Source organism: Xenopus laevis, chromosome 8S (genome assembly GCF_017654675.1).
Source record: "Xenopus laevis strain J_2021 chromosome 8S, Xenopus_laevis_v10.1, whole genome shotgun sequence".
Taxonomy (NCBI): domain Eukaryota; kingdom Metazoa; phylum Chordata; class Amphibia; order Anura; family Pipidae; genus Xenopus; species Xenopus laevis.
This window is the reverse complement of record NC_054386.1, coordinates 28599796-28617390: the sequence shown is the minus strand read 5'-3', so window position 1 is coordinate 28617390 and position 17595 is coordinate 28599796. Positions and strand designations below refer to the sequence as shown.

The window sequence follows — 17595 nt, the reverse complement described above, 5'->3', positions numbered from 1 at the left end:
GTGGGAAATAGCTCTGTCTTACATGGACCTCTTTCGCCCTGCAGCCAGTCCATGATAAAAGAAGATGCCCAAGACCTGATGCAACTTTCCCACAGGGAGCTTGTTCCTTGAGTCAGACCCCCAAAGTTAAACTTTAGGAACATGACACCAAAGAAGGTCACAGGACAGACCATCCCCAAACCTCCCTCTTTCCTCTGCAGGAACGTTACCCCTCTTTTGACTAGGTTTAGTCTACTCCCCAGGTCCGGACTGGCAATCTGTGGGTTCTGGCAAATGCCAGAGGGGCTGCTGTATGGTTCCATAGAAAGGTACCATATAGTGGGCTGGTAGGGGGCTATTTGGGCTGGTAGGGGGCTGTTTAGGCCTCTGTGTACTTGGAATGGCAGGGCCTATTTTGACTCCCAGTCTAGGCCTGCTACTCCCCCAGATCATCTGGAAGAATAAGCTATAGACTCGAGCATAGAAAGATTCTGGCAAAGGAAACACACAGGATCAGAAAAGTCTTGATAAGGTTAACTCTTTCTCTATAGGTCAGCTTCCACCCTTTCCAACGCTGAACTTTTGCCAAAACGGTATCCAACTTCTCTTCCCAATTTAGCCTGGCATTATCTTCCCTCCCAAATTTAACCCCTAGTATTTTAACTTGAGAGGAGGCAACAGGGAAAGTTCTTGACTCAAAACTGGGCTCATCCCAAACTCCACAAAGTTTCTCAGGCCTCTGAGTAGCTTCTGATGCAACAGGAGACTCTCTCCACCTCTTCAGGCTTTGAGATAACCACTGTCACATCATCAGCATAGGCTATCAACCTCAAGCGCTGACCACTGGGTGCACAGATACCCTCTAAGTTACCTCCCTGCAGTGACCTAAGAAAGGGTATGGGGATCAGATAGGATCTGTGCAGCCACTGGGACAGAATGCTCTGTTATACAGATAGCTAGAATCTCAGCTGCCATAAAGCAGGGCAGGACTGCTGCCTCCAATGGATGAGTCTCCCTTTAATGTTGCTTCTGTTTGTAACGGGGGCCTTTTGCTGCAAAAGTGCTGGGGGGGCACAGTATTCAGGAGAGGTTCTTGCTATAGAGATATATAGAGATGAGTTGAAGTGAGTTGAAAGTCAGAGCGGTGACAAGCAGCACATTGATAATTTCTTGTCAGTCCTGAGGGCAAACTGGGCAACGTTTCTTGTGCTCAGCGGGACCAAAGGAGCCTTGATATTTGTCCTGGATGCAGGGGGATCCCGTGGGAGGGAGAATCGGACAGAACCACAGCAGGGTTTTCCCTATGGGAGCTGCCTATAGCAGATTCCAGTTCATGGGGGAAATATACTAGCCTTTATTATTATTAGCCTTTGGTTAACCCTAAACCAATGTCAGCAGTCTGGTTGCTAGGGTCCAGCTTACCCTAGCAACCATGCATTGAAAGGAATAAGAGACTGGAATATGTGACCCCCCCTCCCCAATTTGTTGGAAAGAGTCAGAAGGCAAACGATTAAAAAACTTTTTTTTTTTAAAAAAAAAAGGCCAATTGAAAAGTTGCTTAGAATTAACATTAGGACAGGTGAAGCAGCGCTTTAAGAGATAAGCAAATCCCTACATTGCTAGTCAGTCCCACCAGGGAGCACAATCTGGCCTATCTCTGCCTTCAGCATATTTCTGTTTCTCTTTTTGTTATTTTCTGCCTAATGTTGGTCACTTGGGGGTCACATTTCAGTTCCCAGTGCCCTTGTTGTGCATTCGGTGCCCCTGCTGGGTGGTCTCAAGTGTTCCTTTGATATTTTAGCTTTCCCTCTCGGGCCCAGATGTGACAGTGGATTTGATGCATCTGAAATAACGACGTTCCTTCAAACAAACTGCAGGTGCCGCAGTCATTTCCTACTGTCTCTCAGAGCAGCTGCAACTGCCGCCTATTGATACCGGAGAGGCAGTTGTGTAAAAGTTCTCGGAGGTCTAATATACATGCTAGAAGATCCAGGCATGCCAAGGCATGTCCTTAACTAGATGGCTAAACTATCTTTGGCATCTTCATATTCCTTAGATTGCAAGCTCTTTGGGCTATAGGACACCATTATCAGCGATGTGTGCCCACTTATAACCAATCTAAGCACCATTCCCACTGTAACAGGGTTAAATAAAGTCTGCCAAAGAGATGATTCACCTTTTAGTTAAATTTTAGTGAATAGATACCGAATTCTAAGCAACTTTTCGACTGGTCTTCATTTTTCCTCCTTTTTTTATTTCCCTTCTTCTTCTGACTCGTTCCAGCTTTCAAGTGACCAACACTGACCCCACCAACACTTCAACACTAAAAACAAATGCATGGTTTCTAGGGTGATATGGACCCTAGCAACCAAACTGCTGAAATTACAAACTGGAGAGCTACTGCATAAAGCTAAATAACTCAAAAACCATAAATAATAAAAAATAATTGCAAATTGTCTCAGAATATCACTCGCTACGTCATACTAAAAGTTAATTTAAAGTTGAACAACCCCTTTAACTTTTAGGATGTTACAGGATGCCTAATTCTAAGCAACTTTTCAATTGGTCTTCACCCCCCCCCCCTTTTATTCTAGGTGTAGAATTATTTGCCTTCTTCTTCTGACTCTTTCCAGCTTTCAAATGACAAACACTGACCCCACTAACACTGACCTCATCTGAAAAGAAACAAAAGAACAAATGCATGGTTGCTAGGGGAATTTGGACCCTAGCAAGCTGAAAGTGCAATCTGGAGAACTGCTGAATAAAAAGCTAAATAACTCAAAAACCACAAATAATAAAAAATGAAAACCAATTACAAATTGTCTCAGAATATCTCTCTTTACATCATGCTAAGAGTTAATTTAAAGGTGAACAACCTCTTTAACTTTTAGCATGTTACAGGATACCTAATTCTGGCAAACTTTTCAATTGGTCTTCATTGCCCCACTTTTTTTTTTTTTTTTTAATAGATTTTGAATTCTTTGCTTCTTCTGACTCTTTCCAGCTTTCAAATGACCAACACTGACCCCATCAACATTTCAACACTGACCCCATCTAAAAAAAAATGTATGGTTGCTGGGGTCATTTGGATCCTAGCAACCAAATAGCTAAAATTGCAAACTGGAAAGCTGCTGAATAAAGAGCTAAATAACTGAAGAACCACAAGTATTTTTAAAAAATGAAGACCGATTGCAAATTGTCTCTGAATACCAATCTCTAGTTCATACTAACAGCTAATTTCAAGACAAGGGACCACTTTAAAAGACTGAGAAGGGGACGCAGTAGCGGGTCTATAAACAGGCAGAAAGTCCAAAGAGAATATATATATACATACATACATATATATATATATATATATACATATCTATATCTATATATATATCTATATATATATATATATATATATATATATATATATATATATATATATATATATATATATATATATATATATACACACAGATATATACAGTTTGGGAAGTTTCCCAATAAAATAATTAAAAAAAAGAAATTGCAACAAAATACCCACCTATATCAGTCCCACTCTAATCTCGCGCAAGCAATTATTTTAACCCTGTTCATTGTGCCTGAGGCCGGCTCTTCCTTTTCACGTACAATGCCATGCGTACATAAAAAATAAAGTGCAAGCTCTGTGGCTCAGCTAATGCCCCCACCTATGACGCTATTGTGCAAGATTAAACTAAGAACATGCAAAGAATAAATATTTTAGCTGAGATTGAAGACGTGCTCTATAAACAAGGCAATGAAACGTCTACTGGGTGCTGACACTGACAGGGCTGGAGTTACCTGGAAGAGTACCGGTGGGTGCTGCCGTCATCGTGGATGTAGGTCTGGTTGGTGTAACACTCGCTGCACATGGTTCGGCCACTTTCCTGCGGGTGCTGATGGGCTGTTGGTTTGTAGACACCTTGGAAGCTCTTGTCTTCATCCAAAAATGGCATCTGAAAAGTGCTGGCGATGGTCTGGGAGAAATGGACTGGTCATTAAGATTCTCTTTTTTACCGCCACTTTTATGCTGTTGTGCTGTTTCTCTGCCTCACACTCTGGCTCCAGATAAGAGATCCTGGGTGACCAATGGGTTCTCTCCAGCAGTGTCCCCCCTTCCAATTCTCATGTCCTGCAGGTGGAGCGAGAGGCCACCTCCATCATGGGGATACACAGCCTACAGGCATTGGAACAGCAACTGAACCCAGATCCTTTGCACCCGACACCTACCTTGAGTGTCATATAGATATTCCCCCCGCCCAAAGGCTTAGACCCCCCAGAAATGAGGATTTAGGTGGAGTTGGTGCTACAGAACAGGAGGTTGGGAACGCTGCTCTCTCTCTGCCTCCAGCTTCACAATGAAAACACTTTTCCTCTTTTGTTAAAACCTGAGATTATTTTTTCTTTTCAGAAATAATTGCCCAGCTCTCAGCGGTGCTGCCATCCCATGGCGGTGTAACTGCGCCCCCTAGTGCCCACAACTCATACATAACATATACGCTCACAATATTTCCCTACTTTTCCTTCATATATGCTTTTTTTCTATTTTTAGTTTAATATGTTCATTAAAGTACTGTTGTGCTACAGGTGTAGGATCCGTTTTCCAGAAAGCTCCAAATTACGAGAAGGCCGTCTCCCATATAGTGCATTTTAAGAGAATAATTCGAATACAGGTGTGGGATCAGTTATGTGGAGACCCATGATCCAGAAAGCTCCAAATTAAGGGAAGGCTGCCTCCCATAGAGTGCATCTTAAGTGAAAATTCTAATAGGGGTGTGGGATCCGTTATGCGGAGACTCATTATCCAGAAAGTTCCAAATTACGGGAAGGACATCTCCCATAGAGTGCATCTTAAGTATAAAATTCTAATACGGGTGTGGGATCCGTTATCCGGAGACCCATTATCCAGAAAGTTCCAGATTACGGGAAGGCCGTCTAATAAAGAGTGAATTTTAAATTCATAATTTTAATACTGATGTGGGATCCGTTATCCGGAGACCCATTATCCAGAAAGCTCCAAATTACGGGAAGGCCGTCTCCCAAAGAGTGCATTTTAAGTGCATAATTGTAATACTGATATGGGATCCGTTATTTGGAGACTCATTATCCAGAAAGCTCCAAATTACGGGAAGGCCGTCTCCTAAAGAGTGCATTTTAAGTGCATAATTGTAATACTGATGTGGGATCAGTTATTTGGATACCCATTATCCAGAAAGCTCCAAATTAGGGGAAGGCCGTCTCCCATAGAGTGCATTTTATCCAAATAATGCACATTTTTAAAAACTATTTCCTTTTTCTGTGTAATAATAAAACAGTAGCGTGTACTTGATCCCAACTAAGATATAATTAATCCGTATTGGAAACAAAACCAGCCTACTGGGTTTATTTAATATTTATATGATTTTCTAGTAGACTTGAGGTATGAAGATCCAAATTACAGAAAAACCCCAGGTCCCGAGCATTGGACTGGAAAACCCCAGTCCAACGCTGATTGCACCTTGCCAAAATTATTCCCCAAAACACTTTCCCTAAATTCCCATGGCAAAATATCCAGTTCCAATTTTAAGGTCTGTATACAATAAAGTAGGAATTCATAAACGGGAGCTGTTATATTGTTGCTGGGAGTTGCTTCCATTCAGCCTCAAGAGCATTCATGAGATTGGGAACTAATGTTGGGGATCAGGCTCACTGTCAGGGTTCCAGTTCATCCCACAGGGTTCAGTTGGGGGGAGGTCTGTGTGCACTCAGGTTTTTTTAAGCCCCCCCCCCATAGTGAGTTGTTCCTTGCTAGGGGAATTAGGACCCTAGCAACCATATTCCTGAAATTGCAAACTGGAGAGCCACCAAATAAAAAGCACAAATAATAAAAACCAATTACAAATTATCTCAGTATATCACTCTCCGCTCATTTAGGGCAGAGACAGACGAGAAGATTCGGAGAGATTAGTCGCCCGGCGACAAATCTCCTCTTCTTTGGGCGACTAATCTCCCCGAACTGCCTCCCCGCCATCTAGAATCTAAATCGCCGGCGGGCTGGCACTCGAAGTGCTTTGTTTTCCACTGGGCGACTAAATCTCCCCAAATCTTCTCGGCTGTCTCTGCCCTTAAAGACTAAAGTCTAAAATAGAATAATGCTAGAAATGCTGTATTTTGTATACTAAACAAACATGAACTCACTGCACCAGAAGCTTAATAAAACAAATGATTGATGCTTTCAAAGTTTGCCGCAGGGGCTCATCATCTTGTAATTTCTTTGCAAGACCAAGACTGTGCACATGCTCAGTGTGGTCTGGGCTTCAGTTGGGAGGGATCGTCATAAATGATCAAAACAGCACAAGTCAAATAATATCTGCCATAGAAGCTGATACTACAAGACTGATTAATAATCAGAATATGCAGACTGGTGTCTGTGGATACGAATCTCTACACGGTCGCTGGCTGCTTTACAGGGAAACAAACAAAACTGCTCGAGTTCTGGGAAGTAAGGTGGTGGGGATCCCCCCTGCCATTTGAAAGTATGATCGTTTCCCTGCAGAGCAGTTAGGGACCATTTGCAGTTGAAAGAGCTACTAAAATGAAGGGGGAATTTCTCTGCATACAATCAGGTTTATTAAAAAAACGGTAGACATTTTTCAATTTAAGTATTTTGGAGATAGATTTCTTTTTCATTGAAGAAAGTAAAAATGGGATTTTATTTTTTTGCCTTTACATCCCCCTTTGAATGCACCTGTTATCTGGCTGCTAGGGCCGAGAAAGCCAGGCAACCACCTAATGGACAGCGTAAAAGGGGAGCAGCAGAGACGCAGAGCATTTGATTTAACAACTCTTGATTAAAGAGAAAGCTGCAATTGGGCAAATTGACTAAAAGTACTCACTTAGGGCCAGTGACACCGTGCATCATGGGAAAAGACACTGACGTTTAGGAGAAAGGATTTATTGTAACACTGTAAACAGCATAAAAGACACACCTTGAACAAAAGCAGCGGATCATTCCGCACATCAGATTCTGAAAAATATATTGTCATTTAAATAAAAAAGCCTGACAATTAACCCGTTAAACACTGATCAGTTGCTGTCGGTCTCTTCCTCCCCCCCCCCATCATCCTCTTTCCTTGTGGCGGTGTCCAATGTATATACATTTATATAAATGCTGCTGGGGGGGTCTAGTGTAGTCAAGATTAACAGAAGGCAACATGTAGCCAGTTGCCATGGACCACTGGCATAGCAACACCACCATACATCAATTCTCCTAAAACCATTGGGCTACAGGTGCATTCATGCATCAGCTGTGGGACAGAAGTTAAAGGGAATCTAAACCCAAACAAATAATATACACTTACTCAGACTGCTCCTGCTCATCGCTTCTGCAGATTACATTCATTGTCTATTTATAGTGGTTTCAGATTAGCAGTTTTAGACCAGGCTTATGTCTCAGCAGCTCTATTGCAGCGTTAAATGGACAGAGCCCTGGGGTTCACTAGCTATGCAGGTGACTGAGTCGTGGACAAAGCCTGGTGGGTAGTAACAGTCTCAAATATCTCAAACCACAAAAAAAATCATATAAATTGCAGAATTGCCAAGAGTATGATCAAATCAATTTATTTTTGGGGGTTATTTCCCACTTTAAAGCTGTCCCCAACACAAGGCCTGTCCCTGCTGGTCTGTAGTTCCATGGAGGATCCAAAGAGCTAGAATCCTACTATCAAAGGGCTGGTGTATGTGCAGTTGTTTACAATAATCAAACACTAGCACTGGGGGTGCTTTATCTGGCCTTTAATTCCATAGTAACGGAAAATATAATACAGTTTTTTTATGGCAAGTGGAAAAAAAACCCCAAAGACAAATAGAAACCCTGCAGCGGGCAGTAACCGTTGGCAACCCATATAACCTACAACAGTTTATACATTGCCCCGTTGTTTTTAAACCACTTTATTTTACTTAAAAAAAACCCAGTTGCAGCACAATATTAAATATTTTTAAAGCCTCATCATTAAAAAAAAAAATCTATTATATAATTCCATTTATTTCTATTGAGTTTATTGTATAAAGCCAGAAAATTGGTGTAAACATGGCACCTGCTGCTGCCCCTAAAGCTTTAAACACCCCTTGCTGCTCGGGGTTCTAGACAAAGGGTCCAAGTCCATTGATATTAAAGGGGCGATTCACCTTTAAGTGAAATTTAAACATGTCATAGAATGGTTAATTCCTTCATGGCCTTGGTTTCACACGTCTCCCAGAAATATAAAAATGTTCTTGATGCTATAGGCAGCCATGATTTGAAAGGGCAACCACTACATTAACAGGGAAGGAACTAAAAATGATCCACATGGTCCGTAAAACAGTGTCACAGGTTCCCCCACCATCCTCAAATTTCAAATAGAAAATAAATGGTGGTTCCACCTAAACGCCATTATAAGCTCAGTCTAGAATTCACAGTACAGACTTTTTCACAAGTGAGAATAAAACAGTTCACCCTTTTGGGCTTTGTGTCTTGTAAGGCAAAACACACCTTCTCTAATCTTCAAGTACTAGAGGATTAACCACTAATGAGTATATGTTTGGCAACGGATGTGATGCGGCTAGTCACAAAGGATTGTTAAATTAACTAATTTTGTATATTTAAAATAAAGTTTTAAAGGACAAGTTGGGAATTTAGGGAGCTGTGGCGTTTTCGCCTATATCCAATCACTCATGTATGTTAAAGGTAACCCTCATAGACATGTTTTATTAAAAAGACAGTGATGGAAAATGCCATTTACAGCCCAGTTTGGCTGGCCACACCTTCACCCACCTCATTACTGCCCTTTGACTGCTTGGCCACACTGTTTTATAGAATATAAATACAAGGTTAGCCTGGTGGGAGGTGTCTAGTAGCTTAGGGCCAGCCTGCCGTGGAGCCATAGGTAGGGCAAAACCAGCAGTAGGCAAATATATATTTCCATTAGGCATGAAAAAAAGAAAGAAAAGGAGGCATAATAGCCCTTTAAGAAAATATATGGGGGAGGTAATATTTGAAAGAGTTTTTTCTCTTGGTAATGGTAATGCCATAAGAACAAAGACTGCAGTTACTTGTCTTTTTATCCCCTAACACCAGCAAATTAAAACTTTATATCTTGGCAGCAAGTTTTAGGGGTTTTTTTGGTGTTACTGGCCCTTTTTTGGCACCTGCCAATCATTTACGGTACACCCAGAGGACCAGATTATAAGAAAACGATTAGGTCATCCAAAGAGGTCAATGGAAATCTTAATGGGGGCAAAATAATCCAGCATGTGCTAGAGACATTCTATGTATTTATCTATGGACCTGTGCTACATATATTGGTAAGGAGCATCTGTTCCGGTACCAAAACCCATTGAAGTACAATCAGGTGGTTTACGGCAGAAGATCTCACTGCCATTCGCTTTTACTGCACTTTCTACTACAAATAATAAAGTATCACTGAACAATTCCAGTACCGTCCAGAACGAAAGCCACCAACCAGCAGGTCCAAGGACTGCCCCATAATGTTTAGTTCTAAGCAGAAGCCACTGCTGGTTTAATGGCCGGCTATAGACACGGCGTCCATGGCATTGGTGGTGAGTCGGATACTGTCCTGCAGGACTCCCGGTGGGAATACAAGAGGCGGCGGTACAGGAGGAAGAGACGGCGGAGAACCAGAACTTTTTTCTTCATCTTCTGCAAGTGACCAGGCAGCAATGTGACGTTACCACTCCTTTTTCTTCTCATCCATGGAGACCCCACCGGGCCCCAACGCCACGACTAAAAGGAGTCCTCCGATGAATGACATGGACTGAAAGAAATCGTACTTGAGTACGTCATGCATGGGTTTGTATGCCGGGATGGTCCAGAAAGCGTTGAAGTAGACGTTGATGGCAAAAAGCCATATGACCAGCGTCAGAGCCGCCAGTTTGGTTTTGAAGCCGACAACCACCAGGATGATCAGAGCCGTGCCCACAACGTTCTGCAGGATCTGTGCCAAAGAAGAGATTCGGTCAGTGCCAGGCACTTAAGTAACAATAAGGAAACACAAGGGATTTTCTCTTTGAGGACATCAGAGAATCCAACCTACCGAGAAGAAACTGGCGTTGAAATGCAGTAGAGTCATGAACATGAGCACAAGGAGAACGCGGCCCCCCAGCTGCATGTACTGCTTAGGTGAGCTCTCTCCCATGGTGGGCACTCCGGCAAACATGCTTTTACCTTCCGACCTGGACTCGGCGAGAAGCAGCAATAATCCACCTCCAAGAGCTAGATTCCTATACAACGATAAAAGTACATTATACCACCTTAATACTGTCTTGTGTCTTTATATGGTCACAGAACCCCTCAGTGACTTCTAATATCCTTATCATTTACAGTAGGGGGTACATTATCCCTTATAATACAGGAGTGATACTCAGAAGACTGTTAGATTTCAAGGGTCCCAGTTTTACTGTCAATCAGGTATAACCACCAACGTACCGCATTAAGAATTTCAGGTCCCACAGGATGCTGTAAGCAATAGTCTGGCAAAACAAAACACAGGCTTTAGACAATGGCACCCTCACCTGGGTACTTACAGGAAACCAAACCCCAATTAATTTGGATACTGACCTGCATTGCTACGATTCCAAACAAACCAAAACAGGCATATTGTACAAAGTTTCTACTAAGCACCAAGATGCAGCAGCCTGCCAACAGAACAGGAAAAATCAGTATTTTATTTTATTGCATTTTCATCAGCTCCCACCTACATGTATAGAAGTGTGACATGATATTCCCCCATATATACTCCCCATACTGTCCTGTCTAATATGGCTCGTCCCCAATATAAATACAAATATACAGAGAAGGAATGTTCTGGGCACACAATAAGCTATACCATCATTCTGTACTGTCTAAGGGAATCAATATGGCACCTTCTCCTATATGTATAAATACAAATATACAGAGAAGGAATTTTCTGGGCACACAATAAGCTATACCCTCATACTGTACTGTCTAAGGGAATCAATATGGCACCTCCCAGTTCCCATATGTATAAATACAAATATACAGAGAAGGAATGTTCTGGGCACACAATAAGCTATACCCTCATACTGTACTGTACAATATGGCACCTCCCTCCTCCCATATGTATAAATACAAATATACAGAGAAGGAATGTTCTGGACACACAATAAGCTATACCCTCATACTTTACTGTCTAAGGGAATCAATATGGCACCTCCCTCCTCCCATATGTATGAATACAAATATACAGAGAAGGAATGTTCTGGACACACAATAAGCTCAACTCACCAAGCTGCCCCAGCAAGTTGATGAGGACGAAGAGTATTGCTAGAAAGTATCCACAGTTCCACGTGGCCTCAATATAATCTCTCTGTTCGCTCCACTGGAACCACATTCGGATTCCATCTTCCAGGAAGGTGCTTATGAGACACAGTCTGGCCACGTGTGGGAGGTACTGCTTAGTGACCCGCAAGAACTAAGGAGAGAAAGAGAGAGGGAAAAGGAAAGGGTTAAAACCTTACAAACTACAGGGGCTAGAACCTCAAACCCATGCTGGTTTGTTCTTAATTGCCAAAAAGCCAGGTTGCGTCTAGGGATGTAATGAATGCAGCCGAATCCCAGCAGTTTTCTGCCATACATTGCGTTACAGGTCAACCACCTCCCCCCATCACAGGGCACACATTCTTCAATAACTTAGGCTTAAAGGACTAACCCACCTTTAAAAAGATGCAGACATTCTGAGAATTTGCAGTTGGTCTTTTTTTTAAATTTATTTAGATTTTAGTTTAGCAGTTTTCTGGTTGCTAGTCCAATTCACCCCAGCATCCAGAAAATGGTGTGAATGAGAGACAGGAAGATTAATAGGAGAGGGCTTGACTAGAAAGAGAAGTGTAACAAAACAAGGTGGACTGCCCCTTAAAGCACGAGTTAGCCATACGGTAGGCACAAGAGCTTCCTCCGGTGTTTTATGGGATCTCTCTGTACAGACTATGAGCAAATTTAGGGGGCTGTTCCTGCTGAATTGTGCCTAGTACAGGGGAATACCTATGCTGCCATAGTTTTATGGTATCTCTCTGTACAGAGGGCTGTTCCTGCTGAATTGTACATAGTACAGGGGAATACCTATGCTGCCATAGTTTTATGGTATCTCTCTGTACAGAGGGCTGTTCCTGCTGAATTGTACATAGTACAGGGGAATACCTATGCTGCCATAGTTGTATGGGATCTCTCTGTACAGACTATGAGCCAACTTAGGGGCTGTTCCTGCTGAATTGTGCTTAGTACAGGGGAATACCTATGCTGCCATGCCAAGTGTAACCCTTCTCACTCTCCCTTCAGCCCACAGGTTGATAAGTTGGAGAGTGCACCCAATCGGCCTGTGCATTAAACAATACATCAGTAGCCAGATCAATCACATAGCAGTAAATTAGTGATAAAATGCTTCTCTATTGGGAAGTAACATTCAGTCTGTACATGCAGCAGGCACAGCGCAAGTCAACCATTGGCTGCTCTGTGTTGCACAGTGTTACTGATATACAGAGAGAGACAGGGGGGTCTAACGCCTGTAACCTGCAAAGGAAAAGAAGGCAGTCACATACACAGAATATCTGCAGGACCCTCATAGCACAGATCAGCTTTCCTAAAGGGGAAACAAATCCTCAAATATCTCTTACTGCTGCTGTGCAGCTTGCCACACCCCTAGCCCAGCATCTTAGGGTAAGGCCAGACCAGGAGATTCGGGGAGATTTTGTCGCCTGGCGACTTATCGCCACGTCTTTTGCGCGACTATCTCCCCGAACTGCCTCAGTGTTTTTTCGCCATAGGCTACAGCGCAAAATCGCTCAGTGAGGCAACTTCGGGCGACTATTGAAAACGCATCGCCGCGTGTGCATTAGCGCAGTCGATTTTGCGCTGTAGCCTATGGCGAAAAAACGCTGAGGCAGTTCGGGGAGATAGTCGCGCAAAAGACGTGGCGATAATTCGCCAGGTGACAAAATCTCCCCGAATCTCCTTGTCTGGCCTTACCCTTATAAGGCAGAAGGAAGGGAGCACTTCCTACCGAAATAAAAAACGGAATGTTCCTTCCTGTTGTGCCAGCCAGGGCCCAGCATTTCCAGTACACAGGGGACCAAGCAGAAGCCCCAGGCCCAATACACATTCACTGTGTAGGGAAAGGCTCCAGTGTGACTAAAGTTCATCTACATCAATGGGCACATTAGTTAAATAGCGAGTCTTTAGGAAACCTCCGATAGAGAACATCTGGCGAGTGTCATCAGAGATAAAGATAAGCACCCGGCAACATCCGTCTCCCATCAGCAGCACCACAACACCCTGATTTTAAACTCTCCCCTCTGCACACAAAATATAGATATATGTTCTGTATATTTTTTAATTCAGTTGCCTTCTTCAGACTTTCTCCAGCTTTCAAACAGGGGTCATTGACCCCATCTGAAAAGCAAATGCTCTGTAAGGCTACAAATGTATTGGATAAGGATATCAGTGCAGGCCTAGTTAGGAAAGGGAGTGCAGTATTGTGGGTTTAGCCCTAGGTGTAAGTGCATTATTTGGGGGTTCAGGCCTGGTAAGGGAAGAGAGTGGTGTATTTGGAGGATCATGGCTGGCTAGGGAAGGGAGTGTGTATTTGGGAGGTTCAGGGCTGGCAAGGAAAGGTATTGGGGGTTTGGGGCCTAGGTGTAAGTGCAGAATTTGGGGGTTCGGGCCTAGTTAGGGAAGTGAGTATTTGGGGAGTTCAGACCTGGGAACAGTCTCCTGTCAGCAGCACCACAACACCCTGATTTTAATCTCTCCCCTACGCACATAAAATAGTTATATAGATATATGTTCTGTTTCATGGTTTGACTCTTAATGATTTGCCTTCTTCTTCAGACTCTTTGCCAGATTTCAAATAGGGTCACTGACCCCATCTAAAAAAAAAAAAGCAAATGCTCTGTAAGGTTACAAATGTATTGTTATTGCTACTTTTTATTCCTCATCTTTCTATTTAGGCCTCTACTATTCATATTCCAGTCTCTTATTCAAATCAGCGCATGGTTGCTAGGGGAATCTTGAACCTAACAGCCAGATTTGAAGTGACTAACTAGAGAGCTGCTGAATACAAAGCTAAATAACTTTAAAACCACCCAAATACTATATGAACCTGAAATGTCAAATTGCTAGTCAGTGAGTTAGACTACAATTCCCATCATGCCGTTTGGTCCTGCTGCAAAGTGGGGGGGCAATGCCTTCGCGGGAGATAGCCAAACCTTTATTATCTCTGTGCCATAACCCAGCAATATGCCCTAGTGGCAGTACGACTGGTGTATGTGTGCGGAGATGAAGCAGCACCATTGCAGAGCTATTCCTCATGCTGTACCCTCCACTCTCATGGGCAGAGATAATGGACGGCTGGGGGAAAAGGAGACACTGGAGGCTGGTCACACGCAGCTTTATGATATATAGAATTAGCCTTACTAGCAACTATAGGGATAAAAAGAAAACTTGGGGTGACAGAGACAGGTTCCGCTGAAGGACCAGACCACACAACTTTTAGGAAAGGAGGGGCAGAGGTTTCCTCTTGGAGGGTTTGGACAATAAAGTTACAGCTTCTCAAATGTATTTATGAGAAGGAGCTGCCATGTCGCTTGTCACAGGATTCCACATGCATTGGGCACTGAGGGGCCCCTCAAGAGGAACCTACAAAAAGAGCTTTTTGCCATCAGTCATGTAGAATTGGGTAAATTCAAGAATTTCCCTTTGTTTGTTTAACATCATTTACAATTAATCTGGAGAAACCCCAGAGGATCCTGTAACGGAGCACATTGATCCTGCGCTTAGCCTGGCATTACCCCCTGCTATAGGCGCATATGCAAACTAAACGGCAGCGGCATGTGGGTGCGGGTGTGGCCCCACAGGGCGGGGGGGGACGAAATATGGTTTAATTTAAACAAACACAACTAAACCCAGCTGACAGTTAGAGATCATTATTGCTGCTGTATGTAAACAGCTGGTTTTCGCACTGGCGCATTCGCTCCGGATTGTTGGGTACAAGCCTGGCCAATTGCTTATTATGGGAGTAGGCACCCAGCATTTGGGGTGCAGTTAAGGGAAGTGCATGTGGGGTACAGTCCTTGGGTAGTGCAGGTGCTGATTGGTGATTTGGGGTTGCAGTTCAGGGATCATGCAATGGACTATGCATTTGAGCACTGGATTTAGGAAATGGTATTTGGGGAGTTGTGAAGGATGCTGTAGGCTGTGCTGAGGGAAGAGGTAGGTGTGTATTTGGGGTGCTTGTGTCAGGGAACTGTGAGGGGTGTAGTATTTAGAGGTTTTGCACTAGGTGTAAGTGCAGTACTGGGGGGTTCAGGACTGGTGAGGCAAGTGAGTGCAGTACTGGGGGGTTCAGGGTTGGATAGAAATGAGAGTGCAGAATTGGGGGGTCGCGAGCAGAGAATTAATGGGGCCCGGCGCAGTGTCAGAAGACAAGACAAGTCGCGTTGTTGCTGTATGTAGAGGCCGGAGGCTCCCCCCGTCCTAGTGCCACTGTCCCGCTCTCACCTGATCCGTGAAGTCCTCGGCGGTTCCCATCATATCGTTATTGCCCATAGTTGCGGCTGATCGGGCTCTGTGTGTCTTTGTCAACCCCTCCCACGAACTCACAGCTCCCGGTCCGGCCTGCCACGTAGGCCAAGTCTTAAAAAGAGCCACGCTTACTCAGCCGGGGAAGGGGGAGGAGACATGGGCGGGGACAATGAAATGAGACAGACATTCGACCCAAGGCGCGTGCGTGAAATTACTTCCACTCGCTTGCGTTCCACTGTCTACGCCAGCGCAGTGCTTTCGGCAATCGAACCTGCAGATTACGCATGCGGGCCGCTGTTTCCATGGCGAGGGGCTGACGCTTTTATCAGGAAACTGAATGAGACTCGTGTGGCAGAGGGGTAGCGGCTAGTTCCTATCCTAGGAAAGGAGCTGACGTCGCAGTCATGTGATCCTACCATGTGACCGCTCCACTGCGGCTTACCTATTTGTGAGGGGCAAACTCAAACATGGGAAAGTGGTAATGGGTTCTAGTGGCGGCTGCGGACTCTTGACAGGACCTGCAACTAAATTCCCAGGGTTGCCAACTTGTATTGTAGGTTTAGTACAGGGTGTAACCTCTACCTCAGGTTTTGGGCAGTTCATATGTTTGTAGGGATTGAAGGGATCACTGCCTCTGAATTTCTGTGGGGCGAGGGGGATCCCAGTGAATTAATGTCAGCTAGACTCTATTTAATATTTACACACCCAAATGCAGCTACAAGATTGTTGTTGGAGCTGGGTTTTTATTTTTACCATTACTCTCGCACAATTACGGTGCAACAATGGCAAGATAAAAATGAAAGGCAAGACATACTGACACAGCTATAATAATATTCTATTCATTAACCATAAACAGCTTTGCTTTTCTGCCATGCACTGAAAGTCTCCCTTAATGGACAATAATGTAATGGACAACTTGGGAACAATAAATTGTATAGAAACTGTTGCCTTGTTGTTTCATGAGCTGACGGAAAATGTGGAGCGTCCAGTCAAGTAATAGAACATGGGATAATGGTCATGAGAGGGACTTCTATTTAAGGAGAGGATCATTGCCCCTAAACCTTTTTAAAGGACCAGTAACACCAAGTTAGCTTAACACTAAATTCCCCCCAAACTTCTATATAAGTCGGGCTTACTCTCCCCTTTGGTTTTCTTTTTAAATCTTGAGCTTCAATCTGACTTCCAAAGTGCTTCATAACACAATGTGAAAAGGTGACGGCCGCTTGAATTCATCTGTGTCCTGAACCAGAAGTCAGCTTCACATGGATGACCTAAAGCACCTAAGCTTTTTTTTTTTTTTTTCTTAAGCATCTGCAGTTCAAATGTCTGTTTCTTTAGATAGACTGTGCAAAATAAAAAAATGTTTTTAAAATATAGTTAGCCAAAAATGTAATGTATAAAGGCTGGAGTGATTGGATGTCGAACAGAATAGAACAGAACCCAACTTCCTGCTTTTCAGCTCTCCAACTCTGAGTAAAGGTGGCCAAACACGGCCAGATTAAAGATGCTGATATGGTTCCTTTAGACCGATTCGGCAGCTTATCTGCCCGTGTGTGGGGACTCCCAACGGGTCCCCCCAATCGATATCAGGCCAAAAATTGGGCAGATATAGATCGAGCAAGTTTGATTTTTTTCTTTGATCCAGGATGGCATCGGCTAGTTATAGAAACATAACAGGGTTTAGTTTAGTGTTTGCCCTGACTGTTACATTTCCCATATTTAGAGTTAGAACTTACTAGTGAGAGTTGTGATGTTATTTGCTCTATCTGTAGATATCATAGTTACATAGTATACATAGTTACATAGTTAAATCTGGTTGAAAAAAAGACAAAGTCCATCAAGTTCAACCCCTTCAAATGAAAACCCAGCATCCATACACACACCCCTCCATACTTTCATATAAATTATATATACCCATATCTATACCAACTATAGAGATTAGTATCACAATAGCCTTTGATATTATGTCTGTCCAAAAAATCATCCAAGCCATTCTTAAAGGCATTAACTGAATCAGAATCACAACATCACCCGCAGTG

General features: G+C 43.4%; 2 protein-coding genes across 3 annotated transcripts in view; both read right to left on the bottom strand.

Annotated features, from left to right (window-relative positions):
* Nucleotides 1-4922, bottom strand: part of kcnt1.S (potassium channel, sodium activated subfamily T, member 1 S homeolog) — a 99974-nt gene extending 95052 nt beyond the window's left edge. The window contains exon 1 of one of the 2 annotated variants that reach the window (XM_041574762.1): nucleotides 3787-4922. In XM_041574762.1, coding sequence (XP_041430696.1) covers nucleotides 3787-3941 — 155 coding nt within the window. In that variant the 5' untranslated portion in view covers nucleotides 3942-4922. The remainder of the gene's footprint in view (nucleotides 1-3786) is intronic. The other variant, XM_041574763.1, reaches the window with a different exon arrangement.
* Nucleotides 4923-6903: 1981 nt separating this feature from the next.
* surf4.1.S (surfeit 4, gene 1 S homeolog) lies at nucleotides 6904-15884 on the bottom strand. Its single transcript, NM_001091983.1, is given in 6 exon segments — nucleotides 6904-9956; nucleotides 10056-10242; nucleotides 10448-10491; nucleotides 10580-10656; nucleotides 11267-11453; nucleotides 15533-15884. Coding segments are annotated over 6 exon segments (810 nt in total). The 5' UTR covers nucleotides 15581-15884; the 3' UTR covers nucleotides 6904-9689.
* Between the last annotated feature and the right edge of the window lie 1711 nt (nucleotides 15885-17595).